The 15,705-nt window shown below is 33.9% G+C and overlaps 1 protein-coding gene across 6 annotated transcripts in view; it reads right to left on the bottom strand.

Moving 5' to 3' along the window:
• Window positions 1-714: 714 nt before the first annotated feature.
• unc80 (unc80, NALCN channel complex subunit) overlaps window positions 715-15,705 on the bottom strand; it is a 136,408-nt gene continuing 121,417 nt past the window's right edge. For 4 of the 6 annotated variants that reach the window (XM_071588468.1, XM_071588463.1, XM_071588464.1 and 1 more), the window contains 4 exons: window positions 14,520-14,687; window positions 13,843-13,962; window positions 4,944-5,095; window positions 715-1,686 (listed from right to left, as the gene is read on the bottom strand). In XM_071588468.1, coding sequence (XP_071444569.1) covers window positions 982-1,686; window positions 4,944-5,095; window positions 13,843-13,962; window positions 14,520-14,687 — 1,145 coding nt within the window. In that variant the 3' untranslated portion in view covers window positions 715-981. The remainder of the gene's footprint in view (window positions 1,687-4,943; window positions 5,096-13,842; window positions 13,963-14,519; window positions 14,688-15,705) is intronic. The other 2 variants (XM_071588466.1, XM_071588467.1) reach the window with 2 other exon arrangements.

The raw sequence follows: 15,705 nt of genomic DNA, 5'->3' as shown, positions 1-15,705 counted from the left end.
CCCCTGAATGAATCCTATTGTGGATAAGCTGGTTTAGCTTAGCATCAACTTGATCACATGCTTGTAATAGAGGACTTTCAAGTTTTGACAAAGTCTTTTTTTTAATTTTTGTAGGTCATCTTTTATAGATTACTGAAAGGAATATAACCAACATGAACTTTCACTATTTTTGAAATACAAACATGATTAATATATTCTGTAAATGTAACTCAAAATTCCAAACTTAATGATTTATTTCAGTTAAACTCATAATGGGAGAAAAAAGAATCATCACAATCGACACTTTTAAAATTGAAACAATTACAATGGATAGCAGTACTTGCAAGTAATTAGGACAAGTGAAGCATAATGAAACACCACATGAATTAACAAATGTTGAAGATGGCAAAATGAATTTGAAGGGTTGGCTTATATCTAACTCCAACACTGACGCCACAACTTTAACTTGAAAAAATATGATTGACATCACTTTTGGCTAGACAGTTCCGAATTCATTTATAGTATAAGGCCTCAGCCTTATTAACCTTAAAAAATTTTTAGTGTAATTCCTAATTACAATATCCTTAAATTTAAGCTCTGGCAATGAATCTATGGGATCTTCTAAACATTAAATACATAGATAAAAATGCCATTAATTATTTTAGTGAAGGTTTAAACAAGACTTCCCTGGCTATTGTATGATAATCATGTGTCTGGAAATAATCAGTATGCATATTTTAGTTCTTTTATTATAAAAATGAACATTTTCAACACAACAAGATATCTATGAAAAAAACTTCTTTGAACTTTAAAACTTGGTTTATGAATTAGCCAACACACAGTAAATACTTTTTAAGATAATGCATATGCATCACATAACTTTCTAAAATTTTTATATAAATCACAAACACAAAAAAATAAATATCTTTTAATTCACTCTTCTTTCTGATGTAAGAGTTATTCCTCTAAGAGATCTGTGATGGCTAGATTGATTCTACACAATTATATCAATGTGTCTTCATCTTGTGTTTCAAACACCATCAACAGAGATTGATGTGAATCACCCTTGTCACTCTTTTTCAGGAGAGCGGTATCTTCACCACTGTTTAAAGACTCGACCGAGCTGCCCCCTGGTACATTGTGAGGGCTGCCATAATTCCCACTTGCCTCTCTCGATGTGCTACTTATGGATGCTAATTCATGCATGTCAGGTGAAGCTAATGGTGGTGTATGGGGAGGATGAGGGTGAGATGTTAGGAGTGGCACAGCTGAAACAGGCTTTGGTGAATGTTTTGAAGTGCATGTTGTTGGTGTATGAGTGGTACGAGACTGTTGTACACATGAGGGCAAAAGTGGGGCATTAGCTAGAGGAGGACTTTCAAGGACGAGCAACCCATATCTTTCTGCAGTACTAAGGTTTTCACGATACCCTGATGTACTTGAAGTTTGAGACATGGCACTGTCCTCATCCCAAGAGGGAGGATCTGTTTTCCTTAAGCTAGGCTGGTGTTGAATTTTAGGTTTTGCTGCTGCCACCGTTGCACTGGGAGTTGCAACGGCAGTAGGTGAGGAGGAGGAAGGATGCAAAGCACCAGTAGCTCCTCCAGAGGGCATGCCAGCTACAGATAGCTCTAGGGGTTCATCAGTATGAACTTGGGAACCCCCAACTCGTGGAAGTTCTTGAGGTTCAACTTTAATATGTGAAACCTGTAAATTAAGAATAACATTAATGAGAAATTAATTTTTGAGATAAAAATGAAATTAATTCACTTGGAAAGATAAAAAATAGGGTTTAAGAGTTGGACATGTTAATGAAAAAATTAATAGGTATTAAGGGTATAAGGAATAGATTGTCATATTGTTATTATTATCAATTATCTACTGGTTAATGTATATTTTTGATGGTCAAAAGCTCCTAAATGGTTTTGCAGCAATGCCCTTCCATTTCAATTCAGTTTTTTTCTCTACACTCACATTTCAAAAGCCTACAATCTTTAACTATCATCCTGCTTCATTGACCATGTTCCAACACTACGAAACCACACTCCATATTAAGGTTTTGACAAGCCTTTTCTTGATATCTCTACTCACAGTCCCTGTCATCGACTCCATCTTCCTTGTGAAAGATTCTTTGCCTAAGCAATTCCTCTCCTTATAACTCTACTACTTTGGCCATTTTGCTCCATAACACTTCTGAGATGGGTACGTTTCCACCTGCCCTAGTTATTGCCATCCTATTTTAACACTTAGCTTAGCTATCCTCTTTCTAGAAACCATGTAACCTTTATTTTATTCACATTTATTCTCAATCCATACCTATCACACTGATTTTTCAATGCACGCAGCATAATTAGCAACCATTTGACTCACTGACAAACTAAATGCTAGGTCATCCGCAAACCAAACTGTTTTTATGTATTCCTCACAGACTTTCATTCCTGTCCCCAGTTCTTCCCATGCCTTTTTAACCATTTCTTCTACATATCCATTGAACAGCACAGGTGATAATGGATAATGGAGATAAAGGCCTTACCCCTCTTCCTAACACTGCCTATCTGGACTGTCCATCCACCACTTATACCTGAGCTGTCTGATTGCATTTTCCCGGCGTATCAGCTGCGTAAATTCCTCTCGGGTCCTCCACCGAGGGCCGAGATGGATGACATAACCTGGTGGAAGACCTGAGAGGAATTTATGCTCTCTGATTGCAGCTTGCAGATAAGTCTCATATCCCTCCATTCTACTCCTATTTTCTGCAATACATTCATTCATTCTACCTAATTTACTCATTTATAGATTCCTTCCACCTCTCTTGGATTTTTCCTGGTTTAGCTAATATTTTACCGGATCTATCTTTGATTGTTTCCATGGATTTTTCCTTCTTACTTCTTGGTAGAGTTTTAACCTTGCTGTAAAGCACACCAATTTCACCCTTTTTATGTTGACTTTCCATACCCTCACACTGCATTTTCCATTCTTTTGCTCTCTTTGTTACCTGCCTCAGTTTATTTAGCTCTTTATCCTTCCTCCTACCTTTTTTCTGATTTACATCCTTCCATTTCCTTCTCTTGCCTTTCTAATTATCTCATCCATATTCCATAGTTTCCTTGTCCTTTTGCTATTAACAGTTCCTATAGTTTCTTTTACATCTTTTAATGCTGTGTTTTTGATATATTTGCATTTTCCCTCAATAGCACTCAGCTCCTTTCCCTCACTCATGATTTCCTCTAAAACCTATACTCCTTCCTTGGCAATCCAGGTAATGCTTCTACATTCCATTTCCTAATTAACTGCCCCCGCCCTATCTTTTTGAATCGGACCCTTCACTTCATGATTACTAATTTGTGATCTAAGTCTGCACCTGCTCATGGGAAACTGAGGAAACTGATCATGTTGTTCTTAAATCTGTGCCTAACCATAATATAGTCACACAGATACCTTTCATTTGGCATTTTCAAAGTGTAATTATATCTTTTGTGGTGTCTAAGCCAAAGTATTGGTGATGACTAACCCCTGTCTCCTGCATAACTCAATTGCTTTCTCCCTGCAGTAATTTCTTGTTCCTAAACTGTAGTCCCTCACCACTCTACCATCTCTTATTTTGCCTACCATCACATTCCAATCCCCCATCACTGTGAAATGTTTCCTTCCATAAACACCCCCAATGATGTCTCTAACTGATCGTATACCCCATCCACTTCTTCCTCCCTTTGATTGCCTGGTGGAATGTATACTTGAACAATGACCGAGTTTGTAGTTTCTGCTTTTACTTCTAGTAGTAATATTCTATCCATTGCTTACTATTCATTAACTACACTTTTTCCTACCTTTTTATTCAATATTAGTTCCACTCCTAGCAGGCTCTTGTTCCCTCCACTGTATAGTACTATCATTCCGGTAATCCCCGCTATCATTCCATCTCATTTTGCACACACCTGACACATATATATTTTCCCCCTCTATCTCTTGCTTTATATTTTCAAATTTTTCTGTCCTTAACAGTGTCCAAACATTTCATGTCCCTATTTTAACAAATTGGCATTTTTCTGCATCTTCTGTGCTGCCGCTGTCATTTTTGCTTTGCAAGGATTTCGTGAGATGAAGACCGCAGAAGCCTTGCCTGCCCCACTGCTGGACATGATATAGGGCCAATGGGATATATTGCTTTATATAAAAAATCACTGTTAACAGCCAAATTGATAATTACCAAGTCAAGTACAGATGAATAACAAGAGGATGTTTTCATAGGTTTAACATTCACCACTTTGGCACCAAAACATGTAAGAAGGTGAATACAGTCTAATCTTGCAGGTGAGTGAGTCAAAATTAAGGCCCCCAAAAATAATGATAGTATTGCAACTTTTGCAAGTTATTTCTATCAATTCTAAGTGAATGACAAGAATAAAACTATTAAAGTCAGTAGCCTTATTACTAGGGGAGAGATAGACACACAATACCATGACACAAATCATTCAATATTAAAATTTCCGTACAGCATTCAAAAGCTTTCACAGTAAAAAAAAAGGGAAAGGAAAATTGGTACAAGAGGTTTTGATTTCCTCCTGACAATACAGGGTATGGCAACATAACTTCCTTTTTTGAAAGCATTTTGCATTTGAAAAAAAGGAAGTTATGTTGCTGCACCCTGTATAAATAAACACTGCCACCTCACCCCTAGTTACAACTGGAATTGAAAATATGATTGAAGTTTCTAATGCTGAATACAATAATTTCATTGACTTTGAGCCAGTGCTTGCAGATAAGCATAACATTTACATTAAGATCATCTAACAAGGCTTTGAGGGCTAGGGTCTTGTTTCTAATGGACTGGGAATTAGTAAAAAAAACTCAAGAATATTGAATAACTCAGCGATTAACTAGAAATGGACATACTGGTATATATATGCTTTAATTTTTATTGCACCAGCTTCATCCAGGGGTATCTGGACAAAAATAATAATTACCTCAATGTGACTTTTCCTACTCTTCCTTAGACGGAAAGTCTTTCTGCTTTGGGCCTTAGACCTCTGTAAGCGGGGCTTTGGGTGGCCTGTTATATCAACTGATCCTTCTTCAGTTGGACTACTTGGACTAAGTGGAGTTGTTGAAGTGTCACCTGGAAATTAAATCAGAGAATTAAACCAGTTCTCCAGATAGTTGAAACATCAACACTCACCTACCTCTAAGTCATTGTTGATTGTCAGGTAAAGCAGAGCCACAAAACAGGCACACTGCATGCAACAAACCAAATTTTAACTTTTTAAGTTAATATGAGCATGGAACTGGCATTACTTATCTACGCATGACTGCTAACAGTCATTGAAAAAGCATACTAATTTTTATGTAGTAATAAGTAAATAAATTAATAAATATGAAAAATTAGGTGTCACTAAATCATGCTAATATGCCATTTTCATTCATGCACTTGGAAAATGTGAATGGACGATTTTATTAAGATAGACATTTGCATGAACCTGGTTGGTGTCTACTGCGGAAAAGTTTATAATAGAGTGGAGAATAGCAATCATAATAACAGGAACACCTGTCTCCAGAAGTTAGTTAATTGGTGGCATGCAATGAATTAACCTTCTTCTGACAAATACTCTGGGGATTGTCAGCGGCAAAACCAAGTAAAAATTAAACATTCCCAGTTTTCTATTACTTCTGCCTGATGGAAAATAACAGCATGCTTTGGTAATGTGGATATAGAGAGTGAAAAACCTAGCCCCTTACATCTTATTTAGGGCTTGAATATATATGTACCTTATCATATATTATCTAATATAATCACCAAAATTTACAGTTCTATTTCAGTATTACTGTTCTTATTACACTCATCTTTCTTAGAGACTACCCAAAAAAAAACCTCTCTCAGCATAACAACCTGAAAAACCTTGATTGAAACAAAGTTTGAAATGAATAAAAATGATTATTAATTATCTAATGAGTATGCTGCTGATGGTAAAAATGTTGACTGAGAGAATTACAGTGGATGGATAACCCAGAAATGCAGACAAGTAATGCAATGCCGAAGAAACCTTCGTACAAATATTTACTGCAATTTAACTTCACTCAAGTGAATTTTACCAACGTTATTCTTGATTTCGTTCACAAATGTTGTACTGATATGGACAAAAAAACAGAAAAATATAATGAATAATGATGAAAATTACAATATGTCAATTCAAAGTGCTTATTTCAATAAGTTTTGCTAAACATCTCAGCTTAGAAAGTCTTCATAACATGAATTATATCTATATTATGTTTACCATGGATTCATGAATACCAGCTTCCCAATGCTTTTATCTATTTGTGAATGAAGTGATTCTAACTTACAGCAACTACAGAGAAAAATTAACATGGAAAATTACAGGAAATGAAGCAATTAACACCCAAGAACAATTGTTTATCCTTATTACTTTCATTCTTACCCAAATAACTACAATGCATGTGCAACTAATTTTTCATTTTGCGAGCTTATAACTAAAATTTTATACTGAATAAGCATTTAATACTCTATCATAGGTTTTGCACTATTGGGTAATCAACATAGGATTATAATGATAATGGCACAGCCATATTATGTGGAGGAAATTTATATCTCCTGTGTTATCTGAAAGAGTACATACATACATAATAATTTATATAGAATTTTACAATAAAAAGATTCATGGAAATGCTTCATAATCACACTCATGCAGTAATGTAACTTAGTTCATTCATGCTAATGAAGTTTATTGGCAATTATAGCATACAATCATTGCCAGACCATTCAGCCTGTGTAAAATTCGCTGGCTGTCAATTTACAGCGGTCTCACTCATTTCATTTCTACAAACTATTAATTTGTGGGCAAATTAAGGTATGTAAAAACAACACTACTTTTAATTTAAAATGGGCAGTTACAAATATTTAAAAATTACAGAAATAACATGCTGGCAGTACTGTTGTTCAAAGGTTAACAATGCCCTTTTTCTTAATCCCTATGTCTTTTTATATTGTCAAAATTTTGGAAATCCACCAAAATTCAAAATTTTAAGTGGAATCAATTTCTTAATATCATGATTTCTATATACTGGTGGACTGTATCCTCCTATCCTTCCCTTTCTTATACTATGTACGCCCTGATAGCTCTCTTACATTTCTCATTACTTGGCCTACAGATTTGTTTGCTGGCCTTCCTTATGATACCTTTACCTACAATTTTCATTACATTCCACAGCTAACACGACCGATTGGACACACCTTGGAACTTAATAAGCCAAATGCAGGAATTTCAGAGTAAATACCATTCACCTTGACTGGGACTTGAATCCAGAACCCTCAATGTCTGGATATCATTAAAATTTAAATGAACAATATGTATGTACAGAAAACATGTCTACATCACTGTCATTACTACCTATTAAGAAATATTCTTTAATTAAAACTTTCAAGTTTACATATATTTCACCAAAAATTAATAATTAGTTACCACTAGAGTACATGGTTACCTGGGAGCTCTAAAACTCATAAATTGCTCATTCCCTTCTATAATTGTTGTTCTTCAGAATATTCCATCTTCTTTCTACGCTGATTTCTTTTTCTATATTCACTTTTCACTGCTAGCTATGGTTTATCTTTCTCTTGTGTGTCTTTATTGCTGCATCATAATATCCTGTTTTATCCTCTTTTTGCATTTGAACATCAGTGACCACTCTCCATGACTACTGGTTAGTGCTCACCTTTTACAAGTATATCAACCAGAGGATAACTTATACATTTTGCTTTCTTGATTTTCGTGCCTGTGTGATAATGCACTTGGTTTGATATTCAGGTCTGAGCTCTAGTATATTACTAGTTCATCTTACAGCTTCACATTACTCAAAGAGGGCATTTTTCACAGTTACATTAATTTCTCTGGAGGATTCCACTTACCTTTCTTCTTTGGAATTTTATTTCCCAGCCTTACTTGTTTTATGTTGCTTTCTTCTCTTCCAAATCAGTGGGCATTATAGAGGGTCACTGCATTCCAGTCACCTATTATGATTCCCTTTAAATTACTGAAGACATGGCAGTTTATGTGGACCTTCTATTTTCCTTCTCCATGGCTGGAAGTGTGTGCTATTATTGTGTCCATAGGTTCTACTATCACTATCATAAGGATTTTCATGTTGTACTGCCAGCATGTTTTTTTCTCCTTTGCTATTAATTTTTTAGTATGATTCCAACTCCTGCTATCTTCTAGTCAATCACAGAGTATACCCAATCACTATGGGTTCAATACTCCTCAATTTATTTTTCTGAGCCCAAATAAGTCCAAAATTAACTTAACCATCTCCATCTTTGAATTTTCCACACTCCCAATAACTCTACATGATCATGTGTCCCATGTTCCTAACTTCTGTATAAGCATTCACACATATACTTTAAGCTCATATCTATACATTTTGAGCGATATCATCCTTCCTGTAGTCTCCACTATGTATCCCATTTGGGGGTTTATTTAACGTTCAGCTTAGTTCAATGGGAGGAATGCCATCTCATGCTATTTGTCAATGGTAGGTTGCATCGATAATAGTAAAATGATACAAATACATCAGCAAACACTGCACATTTATATCATATTCATACCAGTAGACCCAGTGCCAAACACTATAGGGAGCAGCAATTGATATCATAAACTGTGCTCAGCTAGACTAATAGAAAGAGCTATCACATCATATGAATTGTTTATTTCTGTAAGATATTTAGTATGAATTAACTAATGCTATTAATACAAATTTGAATGCTCAAGGGTGTTATCATCTCTCTACCATTTTCCTTTGAACTGGAAAAACTTGTAATTCGTTTTACTTTTATTCCTTGTAATGTTGTTTCCCTTATTACTTTCCAACAATTAGAAATGATTATCATAGTATGGAATCATTGTCAACATCATACATATTATTTCAGTAAAATCCCTTTTACATGCTCTACTTTTACACTTTATAACTTATTACTGTCCTGTAAGGTAACATCCACAAGGACCTTCCACCGGGAAACTTATCTTCAATAAATAAAAACTATTATCAGTAGATATTCAAGAGTAACTAATTTTCCTGAAAAAGTACAATCCAACTGTCCTGACAAATCAAATTGGCAATTTCCTAATTTCTTTCAAACAAGGTAAGAATGAATTAAGGTAAAACATGTACTGTACAAATTATACAGGTGTATTATACTTGTGCGTGCATACATAAACTATGTTAAACATTATTACTTCATCATTCAAATGTTAAATGCGTCACAATTGGAAATCAAGTCTACAGAATTCTACTAATACTTTCTGTTATCACTACACACAAAAAGATGAAAAGTCAGTTGAAAAGAAAATTTCAACTAATAATATAACACATTAACAACAGCAAATTGTTTCAACACTATCAATAAAATCATTAGGAAGGGAACAACAAAAAATAAAACTTTCACATTTCGCTCCACAAGCAATGCTCCATTACACTACAGAACATAAGCTGTCACCATATAACCACTTTATGATAATTTATATTGTCTAATGTATTTTTTTGGGTCATAAGACATACTATTCTCTCTACTAGACTAGTTTAATTTTATGTACTGCTTTATTTTTGAAAGTCTAATATATGAAAACATTTGAATTACGTAAATTGAGATTCTCATAATGTAATACAGATATTGGCAGGAAAGTATAACAATCTTACTGATAAATGGCCAATGTAATTCTCTGACTACATGCATCTACTCAAAACTTGTATGTATGTGACAGTGACCAAAGAATTTTAAAAATTTGTCACAACTGTAAAAAGATAATATTATACAAAAAAGAGGATGCCTCTGTAGCTTAACTGACTAGATCACTCAGCTGGATACTGAGTGCATCAGGTTTGAATCCTGTTTACAAGAATGATTTATTACATTTTGAAATTGATGCATTTTAATCTATGAAAGTCTTACTCACTGAAACTTTAGTAGAAATCTTCTCTTTTGATTGGCATCAATTTGAAATTTTTCAAAGCTAAAAATGCAGATATCTTAGCTCCTGGTACAACATTTATTACAATTTATTCAAAATAAAATTAAAAGTAATGATTTGCACTATAATTCATCAAGTAATGCTTAATTTGAAATTATTCATCAATATACATGTCTACCTCTAAGAATTTCAGCAATAAAAAATTTGCAGAATACATGGCCAAAGGCATTGCATTTTTATTCTCCATTGCATGAAAAAGAAAACAACATTTTCCCATAAATGGGAAACTTTTCGGCTAATTTAATAAACATTGTGAAATAATAGGGAGATAAAATGAAAATCTTATCTCTGCATCACTAAATCAAAATAGAAGCAATGCCTAGTAGAGCCAAAGTAGAACCAAACCCTAACAGTGGGTGTATACAACTATAAAGTCATATCATCTCACAAGACATACAATCATGTCATTTTAAAAGCTCTTATTTTTTGACTGCCATATAACAAAGCTATCTAAGCATAAAATAAACATCTCCACATAGCAGCGCTTCAGGAAAGAAGTAATTTGTAATGATAAAAGAAAAATTTCACATAACTAGTTTTGACTCTGATTGAAATTTATGGTGAACACCTTATGTCAGTTGAATTTCTGAATGTGAAGAATTTTGCTGCTGAGTAATGCTCATGCAAATGGTTCGGTCTTCCAGAGCATAACTTATATTTTTTGTGTGCAGAGCTTCATTGTGATTCCGAACCTTTCCCATTTTCACCTATAAAGCCCTTTTTATGATGAATTCTGATGTTGTGGCTCCATTTATCATAGTAGTTGGAGTGAGAAACAGCTCGCTATGGAAAACACTGGCATAATCGCATGATCAAGGAATAATTTTACTCTTTTATAAACACCCTAATTCTTTTCCTTACTACATGCAATGCTACTGTCCCCAGAAATTCAAATATGTTTTATCAACAGCAGGATATATTACAGTGATCAAAAATTTATTTCATTCTAAATAGATGATGCAGTTGGAAAAAAAGAAAGCATAGTAATTAGTTATCGATGTAATCGTATTTCCAATCTTCACTGCTTGGTCATCAGAAGGAGAGAGGAGGTCTGCAGGAAGTCCTCATGAGGTGAGGAATGAGTACAGTGGAGATACTAATTGAACAAAGATATAAAATTCTACTTGCAATACACAAATCCCATGCTTGAGGCTGTCTCTACACTCAATCTGAATCCAAGTGGCTTGTCATTTAAAGACTATCAATATAAGATATTATATAACATAATATTTTTTTTTGTTTGCCTGACAGATGCAATGCACGAATTAAAATCTCAGCATTTCAAAAAACCAAACCCTAACAGTGGGTGTATACAACTATAAAGTCATATCATCTCATAAGACATACAATCATGTCATTTTAAAAGCTCTTATTTTTTGACTGCCATATAACAAAGCTATCTAAGCATAAAATAAACATCTCCACATAGCAGCGCTTCAGGAAAGAAGTAATTTGTAATGATAAAAGAAAAATTTCACATAACTAGTTTTGACTCTGATTGAAATTTATGGTGAACACCTTATGTCAGTTGAATTTCTGAATGTGAAGAATTTTGCTGACTGGCATGACAATTAACATATTAATAGAGATATCTGTTTTCTCTATATTAATTTGTTCGCTTGCTGTTCAATTCACTTTTGTTCATTTAAACTGCATATTATTGATGTTGAGCACATCAGTTGTTTATTAATGGAAAATATTCTCATTGGAAAATCTTCATTGATGAAGGAATGAGAAAACAATTATTTTGAATGGCACAAATGTAGTAGTGAGCCATTTTTACTACTGTAGAACACCAATGTAGTAGCAATTCAGTAAAATGGTGATGGGTAAATGAAATAAAAAGAAAATCCAAATATGCTCAACTTCAAGACTGTTTTGGCCATATTTTCTATGATAGCCCCTAGAGAAATATTCCTTTAACAAACTTCTTAGGTGATTTTTCCCAATGCTCCGTCAAACCTTCAACTAATATAAATGTACTCATATGCTCACTCGATGTTAATGTACTTGCACTATTGAGCTTTGTGGTCCCATTCTCACCACTTCTCTAATATTAAGTGATTGATGATTTGACCATATGTTCTCAAGAACTATTTTAAAATGAATGCAAAATTTAACTGTAAATTTAGATACACCTTCTCCTATATATCAATTGTCTTACTCTACTTCCGTTCTGGAGGGATGATGCCTATCACTTCTGTGGCATGGTGAGGATTAAGTACCAGAAGTAACTGTAGTGAAAGGGTTAAACCAAGTATTTATTCCATCTACCTTTACACAAATTTCCAAGCAGTAAAACTTACTGTTACTGCATTGTTTATAGTTTTTACAGCATTTAATATTCCTCTAGTAAATGTTTAAACAAAAATTATTCAGTAACAAATTTCACTTCAATTTTATTTCTCTACAATTGATCTAAGCCACAAAAGTGAATTTAAGTATACTCACAGGTATGATGATCATATAAACCACTAAAAATATAATCCTTGCAAGCTCTTCCCCTTCTTCTATGTTGGGAAATGCACCTAACCCCTTAACATCCCCACAAACAATCACCATGCCTCTTGCAACTCTTCTTTCATATCAGTTTCTCTACCAGTTCCTAGACATCTCCCACTCCACAATGTTACTTTAATAACATCTTCAATGCATCAATTATGGCCTCTCTTCAGACACATTATGAAACCTCAAAACCCTCTAGATAATCTATCACTGGAGAACATAGTAGCAAGGAATGGGGCCCCCCAACTTTGGTTGACAGTGGCGCTGGGATCTCTGATACATCAACTGTGAATCAACCTTGGGCCCCAGGAGTCCCACTCCCTATTTCTCCTAACTCCCAATCCTATCCCCTCCTCCAGAACTAACAAATTAAGGTAACACTCATCCTCCACTATTCCCAAACTTCCAATGCAACTAATCTCATCTATGTACATTTTTTAGTAGTATGGTATATTTATTGAAGCTCAATGAATGCAAAGTCAAATTACATTTCTAGTTAAATAAACTATGATTTTCTTTTAGAAACTATATCAAAAGCAAAAAGTTTATGAAGTATCTAATGGCTGCCAATATTCTTTCACTTTCCCAATCAGACTTCTTTTGAAACTGTCCTTAAGGTAATGTAAGAGAAACTACTAAAACATTAGTTAATATAAAATATGCAGTCACTCAAAGTAATAATGCAAAGCGATTATTTTAAAATTCAACAAAGTGTGCTTGCAGATTTAAAAATTGTATGTCATGTGAGAGTTCTGAGAAAAACTTTCTGCTGGGTCGCATGTCTCAGTCTGAGTTAGGAGCAAAGAGGAGGAGGATGGGGAATGGGTTAAAGAAAGAGGAATACTCACTCACTCACTAGACCAATACATAATCTGCCCATTGTCAAAGTTATCAAATAATCATTGCTCTACTAATGTTTAGCATCCTTCATAAATTTGGCACTACGGGCAGCTATCTTCACAGCCAAATACTTAGTCTATCCTCAATTAAAGTAAATACATTTATCTAGTAAATCTTTTATTTTCCATGGATTATGGTCACTTACTTGAGATTACAAATTATAAAACTTGATTGTTTCACTGTACATAAATTAACCAGGTCTTTTGAATCTGAGAGGAATTTTACAAGTATGCCTTCTTACAAAAAAATATTTCTGACAATAGTCTTGCAATACCTTTAAATGAATCACTTTACTAAATACTAAACCTACAATTACTACATCAACAAATATATGAGCAAACGGTACTATAACTTGAGAAAAGCAACAACTTTCAATTACTATTATGACTCTGATTTCACTAAAAGCTTATTAACTAAAAGCTTTTACCTGATGAGTATCTAGTCTCTACAGTAGATGCTACATGTTGTTGTGCAGTCACTTGTTGGGACAAAAATGAAGACTTTTGACTTATTACATGATCATCACTAGAGGCTGGCAGAGACAAATCTGAAACATGCCACGTAAAAGTTGCCAATGAGAGAAGCAAAAAAAAACTCTGTAAACAAATTTTAAAATTTGGCTAGCTCACATCACAAAATTAGAAAGCAAAACTAATTATTGAAGTTCAAATATTGTTTAAAGTTTCAAAAATAAACATTCCATGCAATTTACTTTAACTAAAACATGGTAAGACTTGGAATGAAAAATATAGCAGATAATCTTTAAATATTTACAAAAAGAGTATGAAAAAGATCATTTTGTGTTTTGAACAGTTATTATTAATACCAGATTAATGATGAAATAAGTTGCACAAGGGTTTACTAGACAGTGAATATATATAAGGGGAGCTATAAGCTGGGGATCAACTTGGATGGGTAAAGGGTGCCTACATCAAAATTATAATGTAAATTCTAATCACACTGTTGAGGGAAAACTATTCAATTGACTATGGCACTATGATACAATTAAAGAGGGGGATACAAGAAAAAAAGCCTAAAAAGGTGACATACACTTGGAGATACAGGGGAATCACATCTACTAATTATATGTCCACGCGTGTCTACCTGTTGGCCCTGTTCCCACGACAGCACTACCAGTACACGAAGAAGCGTGGACTTCCCCCTCATCATCATCATCATCATCATCATCATCATGACCATCGTCATCATGCTCACTCAAATCCCGGTTCAGAGTGGACTGAGTGGAGTCAAAGCTCGCACTGGACATAGACTCTGCATCAACACAACAAACCAAATACTAGCACAAAAACTGGTCTCTCTACCAACATTATGAAGCCTCAGTTAGGTTTTAACTGGTGGAGGAAGTTTTATTAGGCACTAAAGTCAGAAAATGGAGCAGTGGTGTGCAGTGACAATGTCTTTAGCATATTGCTGAATTATTCTTTTCATGGGCATCACATCATCAAAACGAGAACACCAAAAAGTTCAATTTGATAATGTAGAGCCAAAAGTAATGTCTTTTCATAATTTTTATTATGTCAAAATGAAAAGTAAAAACTTCATTTTATATGGTCACTTACCAAAGCCACTAATTGACTTATGAAGACCACACACCACTGTTATGGAGATATTTTCATTGTACAAGACACTTTACTCCAACTCTCACATGTGAAAATATCTCCTAATTTTTCATTCAACAATGAAGTGTTTGTAATAAACTTTATATATATAGGTCCAATCTAATCATCCAATGTAAGTTATACTTTTGCAGTAAGTTTTGCATCCATAAAACTCTATCTAGGCATCTGTATGTACATAAAGTGACTTTTAAGCAGTGAATTGAAATTTTTTCAGTATGTTAAGCATAATTAAGATACATGGTTTATCAAAATAGCTGAGTATTTTTCTAAATTATTATTGTGAAATACCGAAATTTACCATGCTTTGTACCAAATATCTAAAAAGCAACTGAGTTGATAAGTCAAAAGCACTTGACATGGCATTAGATTAGCAAAATGTATGTTTTAGCAAGTTTTTATACAATCTATATAATATGAAATATAATGATACTGCATATAAAATTTAATATAGGCTCTTTAAAAACTAGATATTCCCACAACTTCAATAAACATGCTTTCACTGTTTTCAAAATTTTAAAACATTCCAAAATTGAACAAATGAACATAGCAAGACTTCAAATTAATCTAAAATACCAAACAATTCAAATTATATAAACAATAAACTTAATAGGAACTATTAATAAATATTGGTTATTTCTATGTATTTATCA

This window comes from Hetaerina americana, unplaced genomic scaffold, assembly GCF_022747635.1.
Source record: "Hetaerina americana unplaced genomic scaffold, ioHetAmer1.1.p SCAF_3, whole genome shotgun sequence".
NCBI lineage: Eukaryota > Metazoa > Arthropoda > Insecta > Odonata > Calopterygidae > Hetaerina > Hetaerina americana.
Note: the sequence above shows the minus strand (reverse complement) of the source record. Positions and strands in the feature narration are given on the sequence as shown.